The 26,340-nt window shown below is 37.6% G+C and overlaps 1 protein-coding gene across 14 annotated transcripts in view; it reads left to right on the top strand.

The window, feature by feature from the left end:
* Positions 1-26,340, top strand: part of LOC108232671 (protein unc-13 homolog B) — a 54,072-nt gene that overhangs the window by 7,611 nt on the left and 20,121 nt on the right. For 10 of the 14 annotated variants that reach the window (XM_037979428.1, XM_017410590.3, XM_017410599.3 and 7 more), the window contains exons 2-12: positions 785-814; positions 6,336-6,435; positions 8,041-8,158; positions 8,447-8,570; positions 9,690-9,760; positions 9,948-10,005; positions 10,312-10,341; positions 11,297-11,510; positions 12,444-22,544; positions 23,942-24,232; positions 24,333-24,423. In XM_037979428.1, coding sequence (XP_037835356.1) covers positions 785-814; positions 6,336-6,435; positions 8,041-8,158; positions 8,447-8,570; positions 9,690-9,760; positions 9,948-10,005; positions 10,312-10,341; positions 11,297-11,510; positions 12,444-22,544; positions 23,942-24,232; positions 24,333-24,423 — 11,228 coding nt within the window. The remainder of the gene's footprint in view (positions 1-784; positions 815-6,335; positions 6,436-8,040; positions 8,159-8,446; positions 8,571-9,689; positions 9,761-9,947; positions 10,006-10,311; positions 10,342-11,296; positions 11,511-12,443; positions 22,545-23,941; positions 24,233-24,332; positions 24,424-26,340) is intronic. The other 4 variants (XM_037979429.1, XM_037979430.1, XM_017410593.3 and 1 more) reach the window with 2 other exon arrangements.

Raw genomic sequence — 26,340 nt, 5'->3', positions numbered from 1 at the left:
TACAAGAGCTCAGATCTCCTGGGAGGTTTCAAAGTCAGGAGTCAGTTCATTATTTAGACTCTAAACGATCCACAGCTGACAGCTTGACTTTGGTGTATCACTATAACTGAGCTGTTTGCTACATAAACTTCCAAAGGTACTTCCTTTGTCTTCATCTTGATGAAGGTAAAGTAAATGTGTACATTTAAATTCAAAAATCACTCTGAAACGTTACAGATGGTGTTCGAGTGTAGCATTTATTTGTCTGAATTGAATTTGTGTAATAATAAAAGACTTAATATTTTATTCTTCAGCAATACTTGATTTAAAAAAAAGTTTAAAAGGTACAAAATTAATGACAGGAATAAAACACTGAGATGATTTTTTTTTTATGTGTAAAATCAATGTGAACATTTGGATTTTTTTTTTCTTTTTTAGGCAAAATTGCCTCACCATAACAGGTTGATGCAGACAACATGATGTATATGTCCAACTCAGTGGTTCCCAAAGTTGGGGTCAGGATCCCGCAATGTGTCATAAAACATCAAGTTTGGGAACTTGATGATTTTCAGAAAAAATATCAAATAGGATTGCTAATAGCATTTTTTTCTACCATAATTGTTAGAAAAAAAAAACATTTCTACAAATGAATGAAAACAGTATAACAGTGATTGTAGTCTTTAATACCCTTTATTTAATTGTCACATTTTAATTTACAGAACTCTGGAGAACAGTTGTTATTGAAATAACTTCAAATTGTTATAACTAATTAAGTGTTTCCTTGTGTTTTTTTTTATTTTAACAGTGAAGAAAGCCAAGCTCCAGGGGCCACCAGGTAAGAGATATCAGTATTTTGATGAACTGTATTTAGTCTCCCTATTCCTAAAAATGTTTCACATTTTAACACACAAGTTTAAAATAGTTTAGCTGTTGGTGTAGCTGTCGATGAATCAACTTCTTCTAAAGGCGTGTGTTGAGTTTGTTTCATGTAAACGTTGTTGGAACTCGGCGGCATGCCATTTTCTCATGTAGACTAATTGGTTCAATCGTGACACGACACTAAAAGCAGAGTTGATTTTGCATTATGTAATCCCTTGTCCTTACTCACGCTGTAGCCAGGTGAGCTTAGATTGCTTACTTCAAAGTCTAAATCCTCATGCTCTCCACCTAAGCAAATCCTCCCAGTGTGCATGCTCACACCTTTCTTTAAGTCCTGTGACATTTCTGCCAAGAGCTGACAGGAGCACCAACAGAAAGTCACCTCATCTTTGGATGGGCCGTTGATATTTGATTTTCCTTTACTGTAAATGTAATCATCCAGCAGGTCTCTGCATATGTTCAGCTCCTCATTTATTTGTGATAAAGTACATAACTTTATAGGATCTTTACATCATCCCTTTTTGTGACCTCCTCCCTTCTGTGGGTGGCACATGCAACACATGTCCCAAAGCAAACATCAACGATAATTCAGTTAAGCTAGTCATCTCCCATAGGTGAAAAGGTATTATGGGTCACATTAAACAAGACAAATTTGGACAGCAAAAGATGTAAACTGTGGGAAAATTTAAAATGATAATAATAAAACTTTCAATACTAGTAAGGTATTAAAGGAAGGTCCAACACAAAACCAAAATTACGATGTAACAAAAATATGTGAATAATGGGTTTTAAACTCGCACGCAACAGAAAAATAAAAACGGCAAGAACTTTTGTTCCACCTTTTTTTTTTTTTTCATTCTGAATTACATTTGCATTACTGCCATTCTGTGTTCTCATTTATCAAAGATGAAGAAACTGACTGATATCCTTTGGTTGATGTATTGGAGCAATATAACCTTAGGCCAGTCACCAGAAAACATTACATGAACCAATGAGATCAGTGACGTCATAAAACCTCAACTGTATCTTCAGCAGTAAACTCCAAAATAAACAGATTTGTCATCGAAGGTGTGGCCACTGTTGGTGTTGAGGTCATTTCTTCTACTTTAAGAACAAATTCAACAGCAAGTGTTTCACATTATTGTTTGTGGATCTACACTGCTATTTTACAGTGCAGCGTTATTTTGAAGTCAAGCTTTTGGTTTTGATGGCAGTTAAATCAGATCAGGACTTTTGCATGAACTAAATGCTGGATCTTTTATTTATTCTTCCTGCCTTCTTCCTTGGAAATTCTTCCTTGCTTTTTTTCACAGTTCCTCATTTCCTTATGATAATCCCTGTTTGCTCTTCTTAGGAAGATGTGTGAAGCCCTTAAAGTTTACATAAGGCTTGGCTGTGATGGGTGTTTGCATTGTGCTTTCGCCACACCCACAGTTGGATTGCTCTTTGACCTTATTTTGGACCTCTTACATAGGGGTGTTCCAGCAAACCGCTGCACATATAAAACCAAGTGTGACCTTGGGTGGGCCAGAGGCCAGCTGTGTCGCTTTCCACTGCCTGCCACAGGAAACTGAAGCTTGATAAACTGAATTGTTGGAATTGTGTTGTTCTTGCCTCCAAGTGTAGGTGATTTTTTTTCTTCTTTAGAGGCCATTATTTTAACAACATGTAGAATAGAGTCCAGAACACTCTGTGGGAAAGAGAATTTCTTCTGAGGTGGTCTCAGAAAAGTTATACCTTCTATTGCATACAACATTTATGAGTGGTCTGAATTGTAAATGTCAGCCTTCCAACTGCCTGCGTTTTTCTGACTAATTTATTGAAAAACTCAACATCAATCAATAATGAATGACGACACCAGACTTGAGGGCTCTGGGGTGAGTGGGTGGTTTAAAGACAGAAGTGGTGACTTGTGTCTCAGAACATCATCCTACAATTCACTTCATCTAATCCCTAAATGTGAGGATGTAAATGGGTATACCTGTGTACATGTACATTTGTGTTAGTACCCAACATACAAGGTCTAAATGGAGCTCAAACTGCCTTTGCAAAATGATACAGTTGGCAAATGTAAAATGACTTGAATATTTTACTTTAGATAAAATAATTTTGAACAAAGAATCTGCCAATGAAAACCCTTAGGAGCAGTTCATAAATCATTGCCATAAAAGCTGATGATAGATGCAATAGATTTAGGTTTCTTTAGTTATTAGTAATTTTGTTTTTCTTTTTCAAATAGCTTCTGTCTTCTTAAAAGAGATTTCTTTTGTTTTGAATAAAATTCAGTTTTATGAACTCTGCTTTTATTTGAAAAGCTAAATAGTTAATCTAAATGTGAAGATTTTGTTTTGTTTTGTTTCTCATTACCTTGTTTTAACCATGAAAGCCCTTAGAAATTTGAAATTTCATTTAAAAAGTGTCCTGGCCAAGACAGTTATACATACAAAAAATTTCACACATTACAAAAACATAAAAGGTCACTAAAACTATATATAATTAAAACTAAAATGAGTCAGACTATGCTTAGTTTATGCAGCAGACCTCATAATCATTAACAGAAAACATCTTTCAAATCATTTATATCCAGATGTTTGTGCACTTAAAATATCCAAAAGTTGTTTAAATGTATTTACTGAGTCAACTTTCTTCAAATCCAGCTGTCATGTGAACAAACTAAGTAGCTTCCCATACCTTTTTTTTGAGAGTGTAGGTTTGTACTGTAGATATGGAGGGAGATGGCCACGAATAGCTTTGTAAATGATAATATACCAATAGTTTAATCTTTGCAAGAACAAAGAAGACCATTCATCACAAGAATACGACAATAAGACATAGAATGATGAGTCAGATTTTCAATTAATCTCTTATTGTTTATAAAGGAAAAATAGTAACATATATAGATATTTAAATCAACATTTTTGAAGTTGGCTGGTCAAAAATCTGGGATGTACTATTGCTCTGCTGATGCACTTTTTGTGTTTTGCAGGCAGTTCTTGCTACTTCCTCCTCAGCAGCGCAGATTGTATCTGCTGGTTAGTGGACGGCACCTGGTGTAAAAGGCCCACAGCCACTAAGTGGCTCTTATCTAATCCATACATCCTCTTCCCTTATCTGGTATTCACAGGAGCCGACCCAAGTGTGGCACAAGGCATGGACTATCTAATTAGGGAATGGCTTGAGCATCCCCCAGGCTCCTTTGTAATAATGCCTGTGTTTTGTTGCTGCTGTCCTCTTGAGACGTTAATTAAGTTTGTGCTCTGTCACTCATCATGGTTCTGGGATGTCGAGGCCTGTGTGGGTGCTTTCAGTACAGCTTTTTAATTTTGAAGCATGAAGTATCTCCAGTAAGAACCCACCTGTTTCAGCTGCTTACTGTCAAAAGAGTTTACTTATCTGGCTCCTGTGCCACAGGCTGGTGCAGGGTAAATGTTTAAGTGTGTTGCTGGGGTAACCAAGAAAATCTTTGTTCAGTGTGGTCATGGGATCCGTCTACAAAGGAACAGCTGATTGCTTGCTTTTGTTTCCCAAAGACCCAAAGGTGGATAGTCTGTGCACAAATTAGAGCAAAAAGCAAGTTTTTTTTTTTGTTGTTGTTTTTAAAACTGAAAATTACTCCTCAATAAGTATAGTTATAACAACATATTAGCAATACTATTATGAATATCAGCAACTTTGTCTCAGATTTGATTATGTAATTGCAAGTAAGACAATCATAGATTTAAATCTTAAATCATCCAGATCTTTAGGTAAACTCCCTTTACTGTTCCCTCTGTCAATTTTTATATATAGTTTATATTTAGGTTTTTTCAACATATAGTTCACTGATATATTTAGGCTTCTAATTGATAAATTATAAAATGTGTGGAGATGTTACATCAAGGTAACAGTTTGTCTCTTGTTATATAAGGTTACTGTGATGAATTTGTTGCCTCATTATTTGTTTTTATAAACCCATGTTTTTATTTTGAGCATGAGCATTTATATCACAGCCTTACAAACAGAAATTATTTTAAAAAAACCTAGTTGGGCAAATCCTAATCTCACACCTACAGATCCAGTCTCTGATATCCATAGATTGGAGGGCTGGGGGTTACATTTGTGCTGTTAGTGGTAAGATGTGGAAAATACCACCTGTAGTGCACTGAAAACTACTCAAGTGGAACTGGTCACAACTGCAGACATGTGTTGATGCTTCCTGCGGCCTTCTGCAGGAAATGAAAAGCTGACAGTTGTGTCATGAACTGTCTAATCCTCCTGCACTCAACGCCGCTCACCCCTCACCCATTCAGTGCCGACAGCTGGTGCAAACAGCTGCTGTGACTCCACTGTCCATCACTGCTGGCTGACGAACATCACTGGGTGTGAAAGTGCAGAGACTGACAGATAAGCTCTATAATCAATGTCTTATTTGCCAGTTGCAGCAGCCAAATAGAGCCCGAGCAGTGTTCATTTACTGTGCTGTGTCACAAAAATGGCTACCTGTCACATTTAGACTTTGTGGATTACTCTCTTTACAGTAGCTCACCGACTCCATCACCTTTGACTCGAAGGAATTTTATTGTTTCAGTCTTGATGGTATTGGGACTGATGGAGACCTTTTGCTACAACAGTAACAGGTCAAAGGTTTACTGACTTCCTTATGTAATATGTTTTGTTGCATGTCATATGTTTAAATATTGACAGTAAGAGTATGTGAAAGATCAACTGTACTTCACTGTACAGAAGAGTCATATTGGGCATTTGGAGCTTGTAGTTATGACGTATGGGATGGCTCTCATTGGAGATTAACAAGGTCAATGTGCTGGCCTGGCCTGGCCTGGCCTGGCCTGGCTTGGCTTGGCTTGGCTTGCAGGGGGGAAAACTTCTCTGCTTTCACTCTCACTGGTACCTTTTTTTTCTACCGCACAAAGCCAAAGCAGAATTCAAAGCCCAGTTAGTTTGACTTATTATTTAGCACAAATTTATGATTAAAATTAATGTTTGGGGTTTTTATATTAAAAGAAAACTAACAGTTACCTTAAAGCAGAATCTGAAAACTGAATATTTGCCTGATTTGCTGTCACATTCTTTCAAACCACCATACTAGTATTTATCATCAATAGTGATCAGTAGTTTAAAGTTGTTTTTTAACAAATCTTTAATTTAAAGTCTGAGTAAAATAAAAAGACTATCATTGAACTATACATTTACATTTTGACTCATCTTATCCCAAATAGCACTGATAAACATTAGAGTGGCAAGTAATAGTAAGATGTAATCGGATATACCAATGTATGGTAGACAGTTAGGATCACATTAACTTGATTTGATACAAAACACAAAACAGTTTTAATTTTCAAGGATTTACCATCTATCTGGGCACTTATACCAACTTTTTAAATCAAATCCAAATTTTTCTTAGATTTTCTGTGTGTTTTATAGTAACAGTAATTAATGTTTTTATTCCTCATCACAGTTTGTGTTTTGTCTTGTTTCAGATAAATTCAACACCTACGTGACGCTGAAGGTGCAGAATGTTAAAAGCACAACGATCACTGTGCGGGGGGATCAACCCTGCTGGGAACAAGATTTTATGTTGTAAGTTATTAAACACAGACAATGCACTGCTTACCTTAAAGATATATTCACCTATGAGGAACAAAATGATCCCAAGAGCTAAATTAGTAGCTCTGTGCAGTCAGAATGATTAAGAAAGGCAAAATTACAATGATTAATTCTGGCAGGAAGGTATTGGTTAACCCAGGTTATCCCATGTGTCTTTGAAAGCCTTGTTACCTAAATTGTTATTGCCCAACTTAAATGTGACTAATGATTTAATTTGACTTGGATTTAGATTTTATTTTCATTTTTGTTTATTTTTATTTATTTAATTTGCATCTCTAAGAAGTAAATTATTTAGCAGTTCATAAAAATTTCTTCGACATATTTTATTGTTTTAATTTCCACATTTTTCCTTCCCGGTGAACCGTATCTATGGTGACAACAGTCAACATGTTTCACATGTGTCATTGTTTGTCTTTTGGGAACTCTGTCGTTGCAACAGTGTTTGTTTTTCCAGACCTTCATCTTTCCTTCTGTCCATTACTGATGTGTTGGCTCAGTGTGATTCAGCATGCAACATAAGCATTCATCAGAGTTTCAAGCAAATTCTCAGGGCCATCTGTTGTAGCAGCTCAGATCAAATCTAAAAACGGGAAATACATATTGTGGCAAAGTCTCTGTCTTTTTTTTTTTTTCTTTTTTACTTTTATACAATGTCTAGTGTTTGCTTTAGCAGCTGGATATTGATTTTTAAAAGAATTATTATTCTTATTCTTATTCTTTTNTCATCTTGCAATAGATTGAGTTAAATGATACTGCTAGGTTTTGTTAAGACTGAGAGACAGATAATTATTTGTATTCCCTTCTAATTGTAAAACACATTTCAGTTAAATTTTGGTATATATAGGGTTTGCAAATCCCTGAATTCTCAACCTTAAAACCACAGTTTATTTACAATATCCTTTTCTTGGCTTTATATTGCAATATGTATCTGGATTGTACAAAATGGTGAAACACACTGAGTAAAATCTGCACAATGTAATGACCAAATTTAAATGACAAAACAAACAAAAGTCTCCCTATTAAAATTAGCTCCAGTTATATTCTGATATCTTGTTACATTTATTTATTTTGTGCCTTTTTGTAAAAGCAAATCATTTAAGGAGCCTTCATTGTTTGCACCTGGATTCCCTGGACCCTCATCGTCCTCTTCTGCACTTCCCTCATTTATCTCCTGTCTTTGATTATCTTTTCTCGCATCTTCCTTTTGTTCGCCCTCGATGAGTTTAAACTGCCTCAGATGAGGCAGTATGCAAATGCCTTTGTCGTGCGGCTCCTTTCAAAATGAATATGCCATTCTGTTGCTGTCATCAAGCTGTTTTTTCAGCTCTTTCAATAGCTTGTTGAATGAAACAAGGCAGAGGTGGACTACAGCAGCTAAAACACAACAAGAGGTGGCTTTTGTTATTAAACATATTTTTGTGCTTCATTAAGTGTGAAATAAATGTCATATTGGAATAAAAAAATGTTCCCACATACAGAATTGTTCTTTATATCCACAACATTTTTATCACCTGTTTTTTGTAAGATTTAGTATTTATTGTTCAGCTCTCAGTTACCTTATTTTTCCTTGTTCCTCAGTGAGATCAACCGGCTGGACCTCGGTCTTATTGTCGAGGTTTGGAACAAAGGTCTTATTTGGGACACCATGGTGGGGACAGCCTGGATTCCTCTTAAAAGCATCCGACAGTCAGAGGAGGTTAGAATGGAGATCGTCACAAAAACCCATAATCTAAAACTCATTCATTCTTGGACTTTAATCCACTTTGGGAAGAAAAAATAAACAACCAAAAATGCATTTTCTCTATAATCATCTCTCAATATTTTATATATGGTGTGACTTTTATTATTGCAGATATGGAGAAAAGGTTGCACTAATTATACTGTTCCAAATGTACCATCATTGGAAAATTATTGTTGGCTAGGAACTGGTAGAAAAAGGGGCATAATCAATTATTTATGCAAAGAAATATTCATGTTTCTGCAGGAGGGCTCAGGTGAGTGGGTTTTCCTGGACGCAGAGGTCCTGATGAAAGCAGATGAGATATACGGCACCAAGAACCCAACGCCTCATCGAGCACTGCTGGATACTCGCTTTGAGCTTCCTTTTGGTAAGTTTGCCTACCCAAACATGTTTAGAGCCTCATTGATTTTAGTTGAAATCATAAAACTAAATTTTCATACACAGCCTTTTGTGATGCTTTCATCTTAACTTCCAGCTCTGATCATCATTATTTAGAGTACAGTAGCTACTTGGCTTAGTTTTTGTAGATTCATGCTTAATTAGAGCAAATTAAACCAAAAACCATTGAGGTACACATAGACAACCAATGTTTTTCAAGAAATCTGACCTGAGTCATTTAATGATGTCTTTGAAAGAAATGTCAGACCTGTTGTTGCTCTGTTTGTTGCACAGCTGATAGTGTGACGTAAGCTACTGTTTATTTGCATATTGAATGTGTAACTGATATCAGATCACATGAATAGGGATACATTTGTGACACACTTTTATGTCATTCACGAACATGCATCGTTGGATCTGGGCACTTGTGATTGGATCAGCCATAATGCATGTTAAAACCAGGTCACAGCAGCCTCAGTTTAATGCAGTGCTTTTCTGAAATGGAAGGTCAAATGTGTACTCTCTTTACTTTCTCTGTACTTGGCCACTCCTCTTTGACCACTATTTTTTATTGCTGCCACTGTATCACTGGCTCATCTCTTGTGATCAAAGGGCATCAAATTTATAGCAAGGGGTGTTTGTGTGCTGAGGGGGAGGCAGCTTCTTTCTCTGGTTTTAGAGGATGCCTTTCAAGGTGTTCATGTGTGTTCTGTGCCACCAAAGCCATTCATTAAAACTGTAGGCCGGTGTGGCTTTGAAGTCCTGGCCTTTGTGTTGCTGGCCTTTAATGCACATCTGTCCACTGAGCAGCCTAAATCCACTTTAAAAAACAAGAATGATAGAGGTACATGATTTAATATACAACAGTAACCATCTCTTGAGCAATGGACAATGTTGGGAAAAAAATATAATAATAAAAATTGCACTTTGTTTGTTAAATTGTATATTACTGTATTTAACCCAGATGCTAAATATGCTTATGTTTTCTGACTATTTTTACATCTGTACTCCCAAGCATCTTTTAAAAACTGAAACAGACATGAATATATCATGTTAGTCTGTGAGAATACTGTCTAAAAAGTTTGTTTTGTGAATATTTTGCCACTAGACATTCCAGAAGATGAGGCGCAGTATTGGACTGGCAAGCTGGAGCGCATCAACATGGGAATCCATGATGAGGTAAAGTGCAGTTTAATAAGTAATACCAAAGGTGTTTTGTCGTCCTAAAATAGCCAAAATTATACAATCAGTTTTTCCTTTTTTATTAATTCAGTTGTCAAATTAAATTACTGCTAACAACAAATACAGCTATTTTACTACATATACTGGTATAACTCTAATCCTTATTTCTTTCTATCCTTTTCAGCATCCTCTGCAGGATGATGATCAGAGTGGCCTGCTGCCATTTGCAGCCTCCCAGTGCTGTGAGTATCTTCCCCCCTCTAGACACATCTCACCCTCTAGATGGAGCCAAATTATCACCTTTCTAGCTCACAGTCTTATCTTTTTAGTCCTACTTCATATTGTACTGCTGATATCACTGTTAAAACTGGAGGACTGTAAATTCAAAATTTAGTCTGTTCATAATTTTTTTGAGTGTTTATTAGAACTATTTATGGTGTTCCCTCATTTCCACACTTTTTCAACACAGGGACACTTTTTTCTTTGCACAAACCCTGCCTCCTTATGACTTACCTCTTTCTCAATTGTAACATTTGCACTTTCACCAGGCAACTATTTCGGATGGGCCAATCCTCTGAGTATGTAACATACTTTAATGGAACTCTCTCCCTGGCCAACCCTTATTCATTTTTGCATGTTGTAATAGTACCCAATAAAATGTAATATAAAATATTTCCATGCATTTTTTTCCCACTGCCTGTTCTCATTCACAATTTTACTTGCTGCTGTCCTTGATGCCCTTTGTCCTTTTTATTTCCTCATGTGTTCCATTTGTCTTATTATCAGGTCTTTTTTTTATAACATGAGTGGTTTCCCACACATGCTGGAAAAACCTTGAATGAACCTATAGCAGCTGGAGAATTTCTAGTACAAAATGGGTCTTAGGTTTTGTGCAAAAAGTATTAATTCAGAATCATGTGTGTATCCTGTGATACAACTTAAAGACTATTTTTTTTTAATTTTCTGTAGAAACAAATTGAATTGAATTATTATTTTTTCTTTCTTTTTTTGCTTGGTCAGTGTGCTTTATGTGTAATTCTGTGTATATTTTGTCACAGCAACTTTTCATTACCAGGAAAACTTCTGCTTAAAATCGCTGAACCTCTGCAGTCATCTGAGGGCAGCAGGCACATTTTCTAATATATTTGCAGCCTTTAATTAAAGAGGAGGCCATGTCAGAGACTGGTATATTAATGCAAGACTCCCACTGTGCTTACCAAATTACACAAGATGGCTACCTGGTAACACTGCACAATGTTACAATGATCTAGCTGACCGTTTTCTTCGACTTAGTTGTTTTAGTGACACAAATTAATTATGTCACCTCCTCCTGTCCTGCAACAACTGTCACATTTTACAATTTTATGTAATATTTAATATTTTACTCACCTGAAAGAAATTCATGCAAAAATTCAACCCCCACCCCCCAATAAATAATGACAAAGGAGTTTTTTTTTTTTTACTTTTTGTGGGATAAGAGATGTTTTATTGTATCGCCAAATATTACTTATTCCGTATCACTTTCTGTTGCAGCATTGGATGATCAGGACAGTGCTGTGGATGACCGGGACAGTGATTACCGCAGTGAGACAAGTAACAGTTTGCCTCCTCGTTACCACACAACAGCTCAGCCCAACTCGTCCATGCACCAGTATCCCATAGGGCCTCGGCCACATCACGTCTCAGACTGCTGCACAGACTCCGTCCACAGTTTTGACCTGGACTACAGAGACCAGAGAGGAAGCAGGTAGACAATGCGTAGGCAGTTAGAATATCATATTTTTAATTTTTAATATTATTGTGATTATCATTGCTATGATTAGAGGCATATGTGATCTGGTGCATAAAATGTAATCTTGTGAATAGAATTTGCACCAATGAGACTACTACAAATCTGCCTGTGTAGACTGATAGAGGGCTGATCTGGGTATTTCTACATTGGAAAAAAAAAAGGGGGATTACAGCCAGTAAAAAGCTTATTGTCTGTTTCATTTTGTCCCATGGCTGTTGTCTTTACATGTGCTGGTAGTTTGATAGGCTTTGATTTTGGTTTAGCCATATTGCATAGAAAACCCCTCTGTGACATCCTAAGAGAGACGTTCAGTGGCAAACATCTCTCTGTTTAAGGATTAGAAACTCTTTGATTAAACACTATATGGCGGTTTGGTTATTTGGTGTCCTATAAAACTAGGAAAACTGAAAGCTGAAGTGTTGTTAAGTCTGAAAGTTGTAGGGCTTTGGAAAGATATAATACTGAGATTAATGCTAATATAGAAACACACATATTTGTACAATATACCAATATAGTTTAATCATCCATGTAAATAAAATGTCCAAACAAGATATCTTTTCAGTCATTTTGTCTTTTAGGGTAGCTTAGTTTACATAAGGCAATATAATAAAAGTTGTTTTTGAATTCTGTCGTTTCAAGATGCTAGATAATTATTTAACTGCTAATCTTGGTAAGGAAAGTTGTTTCATTGTTACAAAACGGAATGGCTGAAGAGCATTTTTAGTTTTTTACACTTGCATGAAACTGTTCCTGTTTTAATGCCTGTCTATTTTATTTCACAATGCTTAACTCATCTTTTTTTCAATGTTTTCTTTTTTTCTTTGCTTTCGTTCTGCCCTTTTATCCGTTCCCATACCCTTGTTAAACCTATTCCTTTACCCTAATAAGATCCTTAAGCCAGAATGGAAGAATTAGAATAATACCTGTAGATTCTGGCATGGGGGTTGAAGATTGGGAAAGCAAATATAAAGGGCGAGGAAAGCCTCAGCTGAGTGACTTTATAAATGATGAGGAAGACAGCATAATTTTTCGAATGAGAAAACCCTACCCTGAGCCTTTAAGCCCACCAGTCAGTCACACTAAAATACTCTGTGGTTTTCTTCCTGCCACCTACCCTGAAGGATACAAGACTATTGATAGACGACGAAAGAAAAGGATAATGGACCCAGGAGGACTTCTTAGAAAAGAGCCAAAGAAAGAAAGAGAAGAAACTTCTCAGCCTGACTTTGCCCTGTTCCATGAGAAAAGGGGTGAGGGCTTAATGCGTCAGGTAACAGAGATGCAAGAAGAAGAGGAGCGTATAACATCATGCCTCAGGCCATACAAGGATGAGCTTCTGCATAAAACAAGGATGTGGGCTAAAAATGATCTGGACAACACTTTAGAGAATTATGTGGCATACAAAAAAGATCAAGATGGAAAAATGAGAGCACGGTTTGATTTTGAATTAGAGAACTGTCAAGATTCAAACAACTCTCCAGGAGAGAAAGATCTTGATGCCTTTATAGCTGAAGACATTTACTTAGAGAATACAAGACATTACAAAGAACGACATTCTTCTTTGTATGACGGTCACATCGAATATTCTCAAGGCCTTCGGGAGAAGAAGTGCGCTAAGTCAAAATCTGGCGGATGGGTTTCAGATGTAATTCTCTCTCCTGTAGAAGAGCCAAGTGATGAATATGTAGACACAATGGATGAGCTTCAGTGTCTAGTTGAAACTGTTTCCGAATATCTTGCTGAAAAAGAAGAGGAGATTAGCAAGTATGGTTCCCTTCCTAAGCCAAGAAAATCAAGGCTATCTTCTCAGGGTAGTAATAAAACTGATTTTTTTGAAGAGGAACCAATTAGTTCAAAGGATTCTAGAGGAGTTTCCCAAATTCAAGGACCTCCTGATCAGAGTGTTTTGGGTGTAAAACATGCCATGAGCTCATTGCTTAGTTCTCTCTCTGACAAAGTTGTAGGAGGCATCAAACAGCATGCTCCAATTCAACAAGAACCATCTGCACAACCTTCACAATCTGGACTAACAAGACTTTTGTCATTTATCCCTAAATCAAATAGCACAGCTCCTGTAGCTGTTGTATCTCCAGTAGAAAGTTCTCCTGAAAAATCCTTTAGTTATTTGCCTTCTCAGCTGATACAAGCCAAAACACAAAGTCATCAGGAAACAGAGAAGACTGCAAGGAATCAAACCCAACCATGTGCAAGAGAACAAACACCTGAGCTTGGAGCTAAACATCAAGGTGCTCTGGAAAACTTGGTTTTGGGAAAATTCAGTCATTTAAAACTTTTTTCAGTGGGAGATAATATGACCTCTGAATACAAACAAGGGCCAGAATCTAGATTTTCTCAAGAGGATATGCAGTCAGATGTAAAATATGCTGATAAAAGTGTTCACTCAAGTACAAAAGCAATGACTTCTGAAATCCCTATGAAATCAGTGCCAATAAGAAATTCATTACATGAAAAACATTTGAGCCAAAACCATGGGAAACAAAATCCAGGAATTTACAAAAAAGAAGATTTGTCTGTTACAGAGCCACAAAGTTGTACTAATCAAACTACAAACACTGGATTTTTTAGCCCTTTTAAGAAGTCATTAAGTTCATTGATTATGCCGGCTAGCACAGTTCCAACTCACAGAGCTCCCCCTGTGGCAGTTTACCCAGTGTTTAGAAACAAAGATGAGTCTCAACTAGAGAAACCATTGGAAGACCCATCACTAAGTAATAAGCCTAAACTATCTTTCCTGTCCTCTGAAAATGTTTCCCCACAGCAGCATCCTGTAGCAAAGGGAGGCATGCTTTCCAGTTTTTTGAAGTTTTCGTCCACTGAAGACATTACTGCCTCTATGAAAACACAAAGTCATTCACAGGAGTATCATGGTTCATCTTCATCAAGCTCCACCATTTCACATATTTCTGCCATGCCCCAGGAAAACACTGAAAAAGGATGGTTTTCCAGCATATTTAACCCCCCTTCTGCTTCCACTGGTTTGAACCAAAATCCTCTTCATAATCGTCACTCTCAGAACAGCAAAGTGCCATCTGGCCCACATTATACCTCAAATCTGAAAACAGCAGGAGCCCCTCATGACATGCAGCATCAAAGATTCAGTGAGCCTGGATCAAAATATTTTAACACTGACCCTTTTAAATGTAGCTCTAATGAAGACATTTCTCAAACTGACTCTAATCATCACAAACAAGGACTGATATCTGGACTACTTAAATTTGGCTCTAACACTGACCTTTCTGGTACTGTGCCACAGCAGGCAAACAACCAGTGTCCCCAAACCAATAATGCCTCACAGCTCTCGCATCATTCTAGCCTACATCAAAATTCTGGAACTCCACAGAAAGGTGGTCTTCTCTCAGGGTTACTGAAATTTTCATCAACAGATACTCAACAACAAAGTGTGCGGTCTTCTGAAGCTGACACGCAAAGAAACGTCTATGGCAATTATCCTGATCAACAGCAAACCGCAGGAGGAACTCAACAAACACAACCTCAACAAAAGGGGCTGCTATCTGGCTTGATTAAATTTCCATCTTCTGAGAATAGTTTAATCAGTCAAACAATTCACAAACCTAGTAGTGTCCAGCATAATCAACAAGGCAACAGTATACAAAATATTCAAGGTCCAAGTGGAGGTTCTAATCTGAAGAACAGAACATTTAACCAGCAACACGTACAACACCAGACATGCAAACCAAGTGTTAATCGTCAACAAACTGTTCCTCTTCATCAACCTCAGTCCCAACAAGGTGGCCTTTTATCTGGTCTTTTCAAATTTGCTTCAGCTGACAACATAAATATACAAAATCAGCCACCAGTGCAGCAGTATGGAATTTCCCAAAGTAAATCCAGTCATAATCAAACAGGACCAAATAACCTTTTTTCCAACCAGAATAAACCACAAAATAACACAAAGCAATCAACTCAAGTAAGTGGGCTGTTTTCTGGATTATTTAAACCATCTTCAGAAAACATGACACAGCAACATGAAAGCACCTATGAGACTGAAACAAATCAACACGTCAAAGTGCCATGTACACAGACTTGCCCAACACAAGAAGAGACAGCAAGTCAATCTGGAGTGCTCTCTGGATTATTTAACAAATTAAGAAAACCTTCTGAAGGCACACACGCAAGCTGTCAGAAATCAGCAGGTCATACACCCCAACGAATGAGCTCTTCATCCACAATCACAACGCAAACTCCACAGCAAAACCATTCACTTCCGTTAGTTAGTAACTCAACAGAACAGTCTTCACAAGAACTTGTAGACAAACAGAAGACCCCAGGCACTGCCAAGCAAGGTTTTTTATCTGGATTGTTAGGCAAAAATGTTACAGAGTATCCTTGTACTAATCAAGAAAAACAATCCCATCAAATTACAGAACAACTTACCCCGTCATCTAATGTCTCAAGGTCTTCAGATGTTTTAAAAGGCACTAACTCAGACTTTCCAATGGATGAGTTGCAAAGATCTGTTCCAGAATCTTTGAATCTAGAACAGTGCAGGCATGCTTTAATTAGAGCACCTGTATCTATTCATGCTGAGAGTTTAGACTTGCGAACATCAACTGCTTTTGCAAGGTCTCTCCAGAGTCAAGCAACTCACTACTCATTTAGTACAGGTGACCTATCTCAATTATACTCATCTCAGTCACTTCTGTCAACTAACCCAATGGCCTATAGTACAGGAAATATTCATTCCTATTTGCAAACTCCTGCTACTTCTCCAATCATGACCTTGCAGTATATAGGTCAAAGCCGTCCTTCTTTGTTTGGATCTACAAATCAAAATCTTTATCAAGATTTGTTGACTGACTATGGAATAAGTCGGAGTTCCACCTATGATGAAAACCAGTGGATCCGTGAAAGTGTCCTTTGGCAACAGTTTCAAAATGAGTCCTTGAATTATCATTGTGGAGGAGAAAATCAAGGGTATGAAAGTTGTGAAGGTATGCCATTACCAACATCAACACTTCATAGCTATTTAAATAGCAATCAACCAGTTAACTATATTCCTTGGCAAGCTGATACATGTTCCCAAGAGCAAATGGAATCTTATCCGTTTGAAGGACACAGAAATGAAGATTCACATGCCAAAAGAAAATTATGGAACAGTTATGAATACTTAGAAGACAGTGCCTATTCTCCTAACAAGGAAGGTGTGCTAAATTTAACTACTAAACAGAGCAATGCAAACTTTGGGAAATGGCATTCATTTAATGATGGTAGTTCTTACAGCTTGAATGGTGTTTCATATTACGAAGGCTATTACGAGGAGACTGCACCAAGTTTATCTTACTCAGCTAACTGGCAATATGGAGTGGATAATGAAAACTTACAAAATGTTCACACTAACTGCACAAATCATTTCCGTCTGTTTAATGCAAACAGACCAGCAGATACAAATCATCATGTAGGTTCCTACACTGAGACAGAAGACTCTGTATACCTTGAGGACACTGAATGGTATCAGCAGTGGCTTGGTCTTTTGGAGCAAGGAATGTGGTGGCCAGCAGAAGATGGTGACTGTGGCTATTTTGTTTACACAGATCATGAGTATATTTATGCCTTGCTTACAGATGCAGTAGGTGAATATGTGTATGTTTGTACACCAGAAGGCGAATCATGGGAAAATGCACAAACATTGGATAGTTTACCCAGTGCTTGGCTGCACAATGAAATGGTTTTAGTCTGTGGTTTTAAAATACCACTATACAATGAAGATGAGCTTCTTTGGCTTCCAGGGCAAGATCATAATGATACTCACCTTCTCAATGCTCCTTTAGATTTGTCTGCTGCATATAGAAAAGGAAATCAGATCATGAATTTGAATATTGCACAATTCTCTGAAATGTTTGAAAATTCATTTCTATCACAAGGGCAGCAAGGTGTGGATTTCTCATCCTACAGATTAAACAAAGTCAAGATGGACCCAAGACAGTCTAGTTGTGGCTATGAAGAGTACTGCCAAGATGTCATTGACCTTTCATGTCATAACAGAGATCACATGGGACCCTTTTGGAACAACTATGAAGTTAAGAAATTTCTGGCTCAAAAGGTTTCTGTTTCCTTGAACTCTACTTCTACAGGAAATTCAAATAATCAACTTCTTTACAACTGCTATCAGCCTAGCCAGCAGCGACGTTCATCTACTGCTGTGACAGTAAAACATGTAGATGATGTTTTAGAGGAAGAATGGAGGAAAAGAGTGTCTTCAGTTGAAGAGTTGCCTAATCGTCAAGTCAAAAAAATGTCTTCCGTAATAGCCTCTTTTGTGGGGAAATCAACGCAAGGGGAAATGAACAAAACTAGTATGGCCCATTGTGATCAAACTGGTAAACATACTAAAAACATTTTGTCAACAGGTTTTCAAAATCTTAAGTCTAAGATTATCAAAGAAGAATCTTTTGCTATTGTGACTCAGCCAGAAAATGCTTACCAACAAATACAGAAGCCAGCTACTACACAGGGAAGAATTTTGCCAGCAGCACCCACGTCCACTCAAGGGACCCTTCCTTCAACACTTGTGCATACCTCTTCACAGAAACCAAGGCTATCACGTCAGACTACTATGGCACAGCAAGCAGCCCCACCAACAAAGCCCAATGTACCAGTATTTTTACCATCTAAAGAATCTCTTAATAAACCTACACAGTCTGTGATTTTAGCTAATAAGCCAGTAGCTACACCAGTACCAGAATCAGCTGAACAACCACAGGCAGGCTTCACAAATTTTCTCAAGTCTGCAGTAGGCATGGATGAAACTAAACCAAATCTCCAGACATCTTCTCAGAGCAAAAATGGGAGCAGTGCTTCCTTATCAGGCAGTGTCACCGACAATAAAGAGAGTACAGGAATGTCAAATCTTTTTGGATCAATTAGCAGCTTATTTAGTAATGAGTCTTCTCAACCACAAAAATCACACATGAAACCTAGTGTTACAGAGAGTTCACTTTCATCAGCATCTAGAGCTAAGGGTATAGCGAGACAACAAACAATGGACCAAAGTGGCACACTTCTGCAAACACAGAGCCAGACCTCAACTATAAGTAAATCAGACATTTCTTCTCTCAATTCTTCCACTGGTCCAGCAGTTAGCAAGTCAGAAATGACCCCACCCACAAAGCAAACAAACCAGGAAGCAGGAACTAAACCATCTGGTGGACTCTTTGGCTTTTCAGTCGGAGATTTGCTAGTAGGATCAACACCAACTGCTCAGTCTGCTGCAATACCTCAGACACCAGCTACAGCTCCACAGGAAGAGTCCCTTGGTAGAAGTATTTTTTCTTTGTTTACTGGTTCAAGCCCTCAGCAGTCTTCAAATAAAACTGAACCTATGCCTCAAACACATCCACCTAGTGCAGCTCAACAGCCACCTCAACAGGACACATTTGGTAAAAGTTTGTTATCAATGTTTGGAGGATCAAGTCCCACCCAACCTTCTAATCAATCCAGGCCTACCGCTGAAACACCACAGAAAGAAACTGTTCCTCCAAAAGATTCTCCATCTTTAGGGTTCCTTTCAATGTTTAGTGGGCCCAGCTCCCAGTCTCAAGCTCAAACAGAGTCTTTTCTAGGGGGAATTGGGCCTGGGTCATCAACTTCATCTGAACACTCAATGAAGGGGTTGTTCTCGGTTCTCAGTGATTCCATCACTTCACAAACTCAACCACCAACTACACCATCTCCACAAACAGTTGTTCAGGCTCAAACTCAGCAACAACTTGAGCCTCAGACACAATCTAAACTACAAGAACAGTCTCAACCACAAGGACACACAGCAGCTTCTGTTTTTGGAGGTATATTGGGTGGCTTATCTAGCTCAAGTGAAAATACAAGAAAAAGTTTATTTTCTATATTTAGTGCTCCCACAACTCCTCAACCCCAAGGATTTAGTGAAAATGCAAACTTTTCTTCCGCTCCTGGGACTACCGCACCAAAAGTACCTACTAAAACTATAGCCTCAGTTTTTAACGATGTTGTGTCACCACCACAGCAATCTCCCAACCTGGGATCTTCTGTTAGAGAACCTCAACAACAAAGATCACCCCAAGTGTCATCAGATTCAAGTAGACAAATGCCAGAACCAGCAAATGCCAATGAACTATCTGGGAACAGCCCACGTAGTGTCTCAAGTACGCTGCATGCTAGCCCCTCAAGTGATATTACTGTAATTATGACAAGTAATAATAATGAGGATGTCACAATTAAAGCCACAGACATTCCATCCAAAGAAGCACAACCAGAATGCACTAGTTTGCACAAGGAAACAGGCAAAGCAAGTACACCCCAGGATCTTGCTCCTAAAGTATCTACCTCTTCCAGTTTATCTATGTTCAGTGGATCTGGCCCACATCATCCAACCTCAGCTGGATTTATTTCAGAAGGTCCAGGAAAAAGTTTACTTTCTTTATTTTCCACAACCAGTACTGAGCCTGCCACAAGCCAGTCTGGACCTATACCAGCATCACCAGGCTCTAATGACTCTCCAGCCAAAGGGTTATTCTCTGTTTTTGGAGGTTCTCTTTCTCAGCCCTCTCCACAGTCTGGAAGTTCTCTGTTAGGGGCAATGTTTGGAGGTTCTGCATCCCAAACATCAGCTTCTCAAACTGGAGGATCTTTACTTGGTGGTTTATTTGGAGGCTCTACACCTCAAACTACTTCTCAGGTTGGTCCCCCTAAGACTGGAGGTCCTGTCCCTCTAACTGCAGGATCTCAGACAGGGTCATCATTACTTGGAGGCTTATTTAGTGGATCTGCTCCCCATGCTGCTGGATCTCAAACTGGGACATCTATTTTAGGTGGAATTTTTGGAGGTTCATTAGCCTCATCTATAGTGACTCAGACAAGTGGGTCTACTTTAACAAACCAAAATAATACCTCTGGCTCGGGAGGAATTTCAGAAGAATCATCTTCTCTAACTGCTACAGCACAAACAAATACAAATAACACAATGAACAAAGGTTTGCTTTCTGTGACTGAAAAATCTGTTCCTTGTCCAATACCAACTGTAACAAATACAACATTAAATAACAATGAAAAAATAACATTTACAACAACCCTCGCTGACACTTCATCAGGTCAGTCTGTTTTGCTAAAACTCTCAAATGAAAGCAAAACTGCTCCATCTAATGCTGAAACAGGTGTAACTGATACTGCTGTTAAAACTAAAGAGCAAGAGGAAACAAAACAACCTGAGGGTACAGTTGAGGCTAGAGCCTCCACGACTGATGCTAGTATCATCACTGAAATCAGTCGCCAAAGAAGTGTCAAGTCAACTTTTTTAGTTGAAGATAACCAGTCGAATAAATCTAAAATATACACACAATCACAACAATGTATAAATGTTCAGAGTCAAGATACAGCACCACCTAAAGTGGAAGAGAAAACAGTCCCTCTTTCAGTGAATCCTGTTGACCAACTAGAGCAGAAGCCTTTGGAGTCAAACAAATCCACTGATTCATCTGCAGATACAGTTACAGGCTTCATGTCCTCTCTGTTTAAACCAGCAGCTGCTCCTACTGATGATCCCCAGCAGCAACACCAGAATAGCTTGCCGTTTGGTCTGGGAGGAGTAACGAATCAATCTTCTTCCAGTCAGATGGGAACATCCCTATTGGGGGGTATTTTTGGAGGGTCTAACAATCCATCAACTTCTCTCCAAACAGGCCGTTCATTACTAGGAGGCTTAATGAAAGCATCTGCTTCACAGTCTAGTCCTCAAGCCACAACCACTAACACTGGAGGGTCAATATTAGGTGGGATGTTTGGAGGAGGATCCACTGCCAAATCTGCAGGTACCCAAAGTAGTGGATCATTACTGAGTGGGATGTTTGGAGGAACTGGAGCAACATCACAGTCAGGTAGTTCTCTTCTTGGAGGAATCTTTGGAGGTCCCACTGGGCAAGCTGTTGGATCACAGGCTGGAGCATCAATTCTTGGAGGCATAGGTGGATCACTCCTTGGTGGTATGGGACAGTCATCTAAGCCTTCTGAATCAGGAGCAGATGATCCAAAGACAAAAAGTGTTACCAGTTCACAGTCACAAATGAATAATGAAAATGTGTCACCTAAAGAAACTCAATCTGGTTGTGAGAGTAATGCAAAAGAAATTGATCACATACAAATAAAACCTGACATCCGAACACTGTCATCTGAAGAAGCTTGCCCCAGAATCAGTGATGTCACAAGTGAGCCAGTGAATACCACAGACGGCATTACCATTCAGGTAATTAGCACTGAAGAAGAAAAGACAGGTCCAAACAAAGAGGTGATGCACGAAAAGCCAGTGGTCATCATAGGAGACTCTGAGAGTAAAGAACATGACAAGTCTGACCCATCTATTTCAAAAGATCCAGATGTTAATAGAACTTCCCTAGCAGATCAGTTGCCCAGTAATGCTGAACAACCTCAAGCTACGTCTCTGGTAGGTTCTATATTCACAAAGAGTGAGACCGGAAAATCTCTAGGATCATTTTTTTCGTCTGCAATTCCACAGGTTGGGTCATCAGTGCCCCAAACAGGAGGTGGCAGTGCTCTGTTGTCAGGATTAAAATCTATCTCTGGAAGCTTATTTCAAGAGGAAAACCCTGTTACTGGAAAACAAGAAGCAACCACTTCATTATTTGGTTCAAAAATGAGTTTCCCATGGCACACAGAACCACCCAAGCCACAAGCTTCTACGGTTACAACAACACAACCCCAATTTATTGACAAGTCAACAAGTGATCAACCACACAGGGTACAAAAGTCTTCAACATCTGGTGCCCATAAAACTGAACTGGTAGGTTGCACAGATGGTATAGAGAACCCTCAGATTTGCATCTCCGCTCCTGATGTAGATCCTTCAGAATCCATGATCCTAAAGGAGAAGGAAAGGCTTGTAGAAACAAACCCTTCTGCAGGTTCTACCATTGGAGTGCAGCTGGACAACCAGTCCAAAAAGGATCCATTGAATGAAAAAAGGCTAGTAAAAGCATATTAAATGGTACCCCCTTCACTATTTATGCTTCATTAACAGTTAAAAAAAATGTATGCCCTGTCCAGCTCTGCAATCCATTGTGTTTTGTTTAGTTTTTGTGAATCTGTTTGTGTTTGTTTCTACAGTTTTGTGTATCATCTCAAAACAAAACTCCAAAACAGTTTTCACATTTTTTAAAAATGGCCAATTGACATGGAAATATACTTTTCCTCAGAAAAATTACATCCTCATCTACTTACTAAAGTTGATTTGTGTAGATCCAAAATAAGCATACCCATTTGTAATATTTTATATAATCTTTTGCTACTTTGCGGAGTTCTGATTTGATTAGGCTTACAGACAGTTAAAAAAAAGCATGTTTGTGTCTCATCTATGTTGTCAGTTTATAGTTTACTCTAACAAATGAAATCTTCTCTGAAGGTAGAATGTCAAACACAGATTATCTCTGCATATTTTATAACCTTCACCAAACTGTACTTTAACCTTTTTGTCTAAATAAGTTTGCTTTACAGTGTACACCATGTACTTAAGTTTTTAATAAAAGAGGGTTAAAAAAAGGATTTGAAAAATATGCAGATGTAACTCTGTGAGGAAATTTACTTTATTTATTTATTTTTAATTTTATTTTTTCCCCCCAGGGAGCATTCATAAAAAAATAATATACATCACACCACAAAGTAGAGCATGATCTTTTTTGTTTCTACTTAAAAATGTAGCTTTAATGTAGGAACAATTATGCAAAGTTTAGTGCACATGGATTGATGCACTTTTCACATTTTTCATCATTTCCAACATTCAGCAGCCTCCTTGCAAGGTTGGGTATCTAGCATTTTAGGGAATGATGTGTTGTGTTTACCCAGCTGGTTTAGAGAAATTGATAATAAATGTAGAATGCATATTATATTTAAACTAGAAGCATTCGGAGAGTGCAAACCTCTGCCAAGACCCATTATTGTTATGTCATAATGGGACTGATCAACAATGACATCATCATCATGTGATGGCATTACTGATGTCATCACTTTTCTTTGTGACAACCTCAACATTTCCTGAAAATTGAATCAAAATGCATTCATTATGTTTTGAATAATTTATGCACAGACAAACAAACAAACAAATACTACCGAAAACGTATACCTCCTTGGCGGAGGTCAATAATCCTTCTTAGATGAGTGGGGTTTATTGTAATCCAGTTTAATCCATTCTTAAAATCTCTAATTCAAAAATTAAGAAATCAAAACCCTTGTTCTTATGTATCCCTACTTATCTGACTTTTCTAAGGGGAATAATATAAATAGCAAGAAAAAAAAGAAATTATAGGAATAATTTTCAACCCATTCCTTGACTGAATATTTTCCTTACTTCTTTCTTACCATTGTAGTCCAGTGGAAAGTAGTCGCTTTGGTTCATCAGGGAACCTGAGCCAGATCAGCTCCCAGCTAAGCGAGACAGGCCATGAGAGCACTGGAGGGTCTGAGCTGGAGGAATCTTTCCACTCCTATCACAGTACTGGACTACACCCCTCCACTAATGGGCAACCACGCACAAATGGACATTTTCCTACTAATGAACATCCCACTGGCAGTGAGAAGGAGATACATTTGCAGTCCCCTGATGTAGGACCAAGTTTGAAAAATGACATATCAGAAAAGGAATCAACTAAACTCCAGAGGTACTAGTCTTGTGTTGATTCCAACTCTGTATGATCTACAATGTAGGTGAAAAAGAAAAGTTATAGCTGCTTTGTCTTTTTGTTATTTGTTGTAACCTAGATTCCATGATGGAGGGTCTCCATTACCTTTTTCCCCATCAAGAGTTCGTTGGTTGACGGCCATCAATAAAGTCCGGGTCCAGCTTCGTGAGGTCAGAAGTTGCATCTTTTTTTTTTTTTTTTTTTTTTTTTTTCTTTACTGTATCTGATTGCTTTTCTGATCACCTTCAAGTATTTCCTTCTTTCTCTCTTTAAGCACTTTATCCAAAAACCACTTCACATGCACATATAACACTGCAACCTCTTTGACACTGGTTGAGCTTAGCCTCTCTGCATACAGATTCACTAAAATATACCACCAATACATTTTTGTTTTTTTTTTAGTTTAACAACAAATTGAGTGTCTCTAAAAATAAATCTGCAAGGCATTTAATATAATTTAAATTTCTTTAGCTCTTTCAGACAGGGGGTGACACGTCTCAATTTGTATAACTGCATTTGTAATTCATTTTAGATGCAACCTGTCTTCTTTTTTACTCTTGTTTGTCAATGGTTGCTTTTAATACTTCAATTCGTAAGACAAAAGGATTCAAAGATTCTGGTCACTGAGATACATTCTATATGTCTTAAATGACCTATATTTTAAAAAAAATAGATTGCTCATTCATGGTTCCCCCTATGTATTGTTCTATTTTTGTCCACAACACTTGGCTTATTTTGTTACCTGTACATAAAGTTTGCGACTGCACTTTGTTTTAATCTGAAAAATAAACCCTCTTTTAAAACAAACCAAACAGTGTTGTAGTCCAAACATACTGGGTACTTCAAAATTAGTTGGGTATTGATTTATTCTAATGTAATTTATGGTTTTTAGATTAAAAGTGGTGACTGGAAGCAAAATAGAGTGAATGATGGATCATGTTTGTACAATTAAAACATATATGTTGTTTTAATGAAAGTTATGTTTGTACATAACAGAAATCAGGATTAAATTCTGTACATATTTGTTGAATCTCCATTACCATTTGGGTTAAGAATCTGTCTCAAATACATGGAAAACGCTGTGGAATGTGATCTTGTGATCTTTTTCTTTTTTGCGCAGTATATACCCAAATGGAAGTACAAAAGCATGCAAAAAGGGAATTTTGCATAATAGGCCCCCTTTAAATATACATCTGTGTTAAATTTAAATCTTGAAATAAACATCCTTTAATATACATGCTTGTAGCACTTTTCTATTAGAAGATTAAAAAATGACATTAAGATAAAAAATGCAAAAGTTAATTGTTACTGATATGTGGATATGACTACAAACAACAGTTTCAGGGAAAAAAAAAAGATTTAGTCTTATTGGCAGATGTGGAAACAGAAATGGTGAATGATACTGAGAGCTGGCAGTGTTGCAGCCTCAGATTAGCATTGTGATGACATACACTGTCTGAGGAGGGAAGGAGAGGGAGAGAGAGAGAGAATTCAAGAGGGTGGGAGGGAAATTGAGATGGCTTTTTAACCAAGGGTGAACTGCTGTGCAATGTATTTTATTCATTTTTGACCTTCTAGTGGTAGAAATTAGGGATCAAGAAATTCAACGCTTATATTTCAAGACAATCAGGAATATTTTGGTGTAGATTTTATAAAAACAGAAAAATTCTTGTTACTGAGAATTTGGATTTAATCAGTTTTGCACAATGGTATCCACTGGTTGCTCATTTTTTTTCAGTAAGGTAAGATCTTTTACTGTTATCTTTTACTATACATGTCTAGTATATGTATGGAGACTTATTTTTTGCATGCATGTTATACTGTAAAAAACTTTTAGTAATACATAGATATAGTAGGTCATGTTTGACTGTCAATAGCAAATGTTAATTTTTTAAGTTTTAAACTTCAAAACCATGTCCATTTGCTACTAGTCTTTAGAAGTAATTTGAAATACAATTTAATGTGCTAGAAATTTTGTTATTTGGATATGTTTCATCTGACCAAATTGTTATCTGCCTGACATCAGTCTTTATTGCGCAGGTGCTTATTGGAGTCTTCAAGTGCACAAATGGGTTAATGTAGTCAAC

The sequence above is a fragment of the Kryptolebias marmoratus genome, linkage group LG14 (assembly GCF_001649575.2).
Source record: "Kryptolebias marmoratus isolate JLee-2015 linkage group LG14, ASM164957v2, whole genome shotgun sequence".
Taxonomy (NCBI): Eukaryota; Metazoa; Chordata; class Actinopteri; order Cyprinodontiformes; family Rivulidae; genus Kryptolebias; species Kryptolebias marmoratus.
Note: the sequence above shows the minus strand (reverse complement) of the source record. Positions and strands in the feature narration are given on the sequence as shown.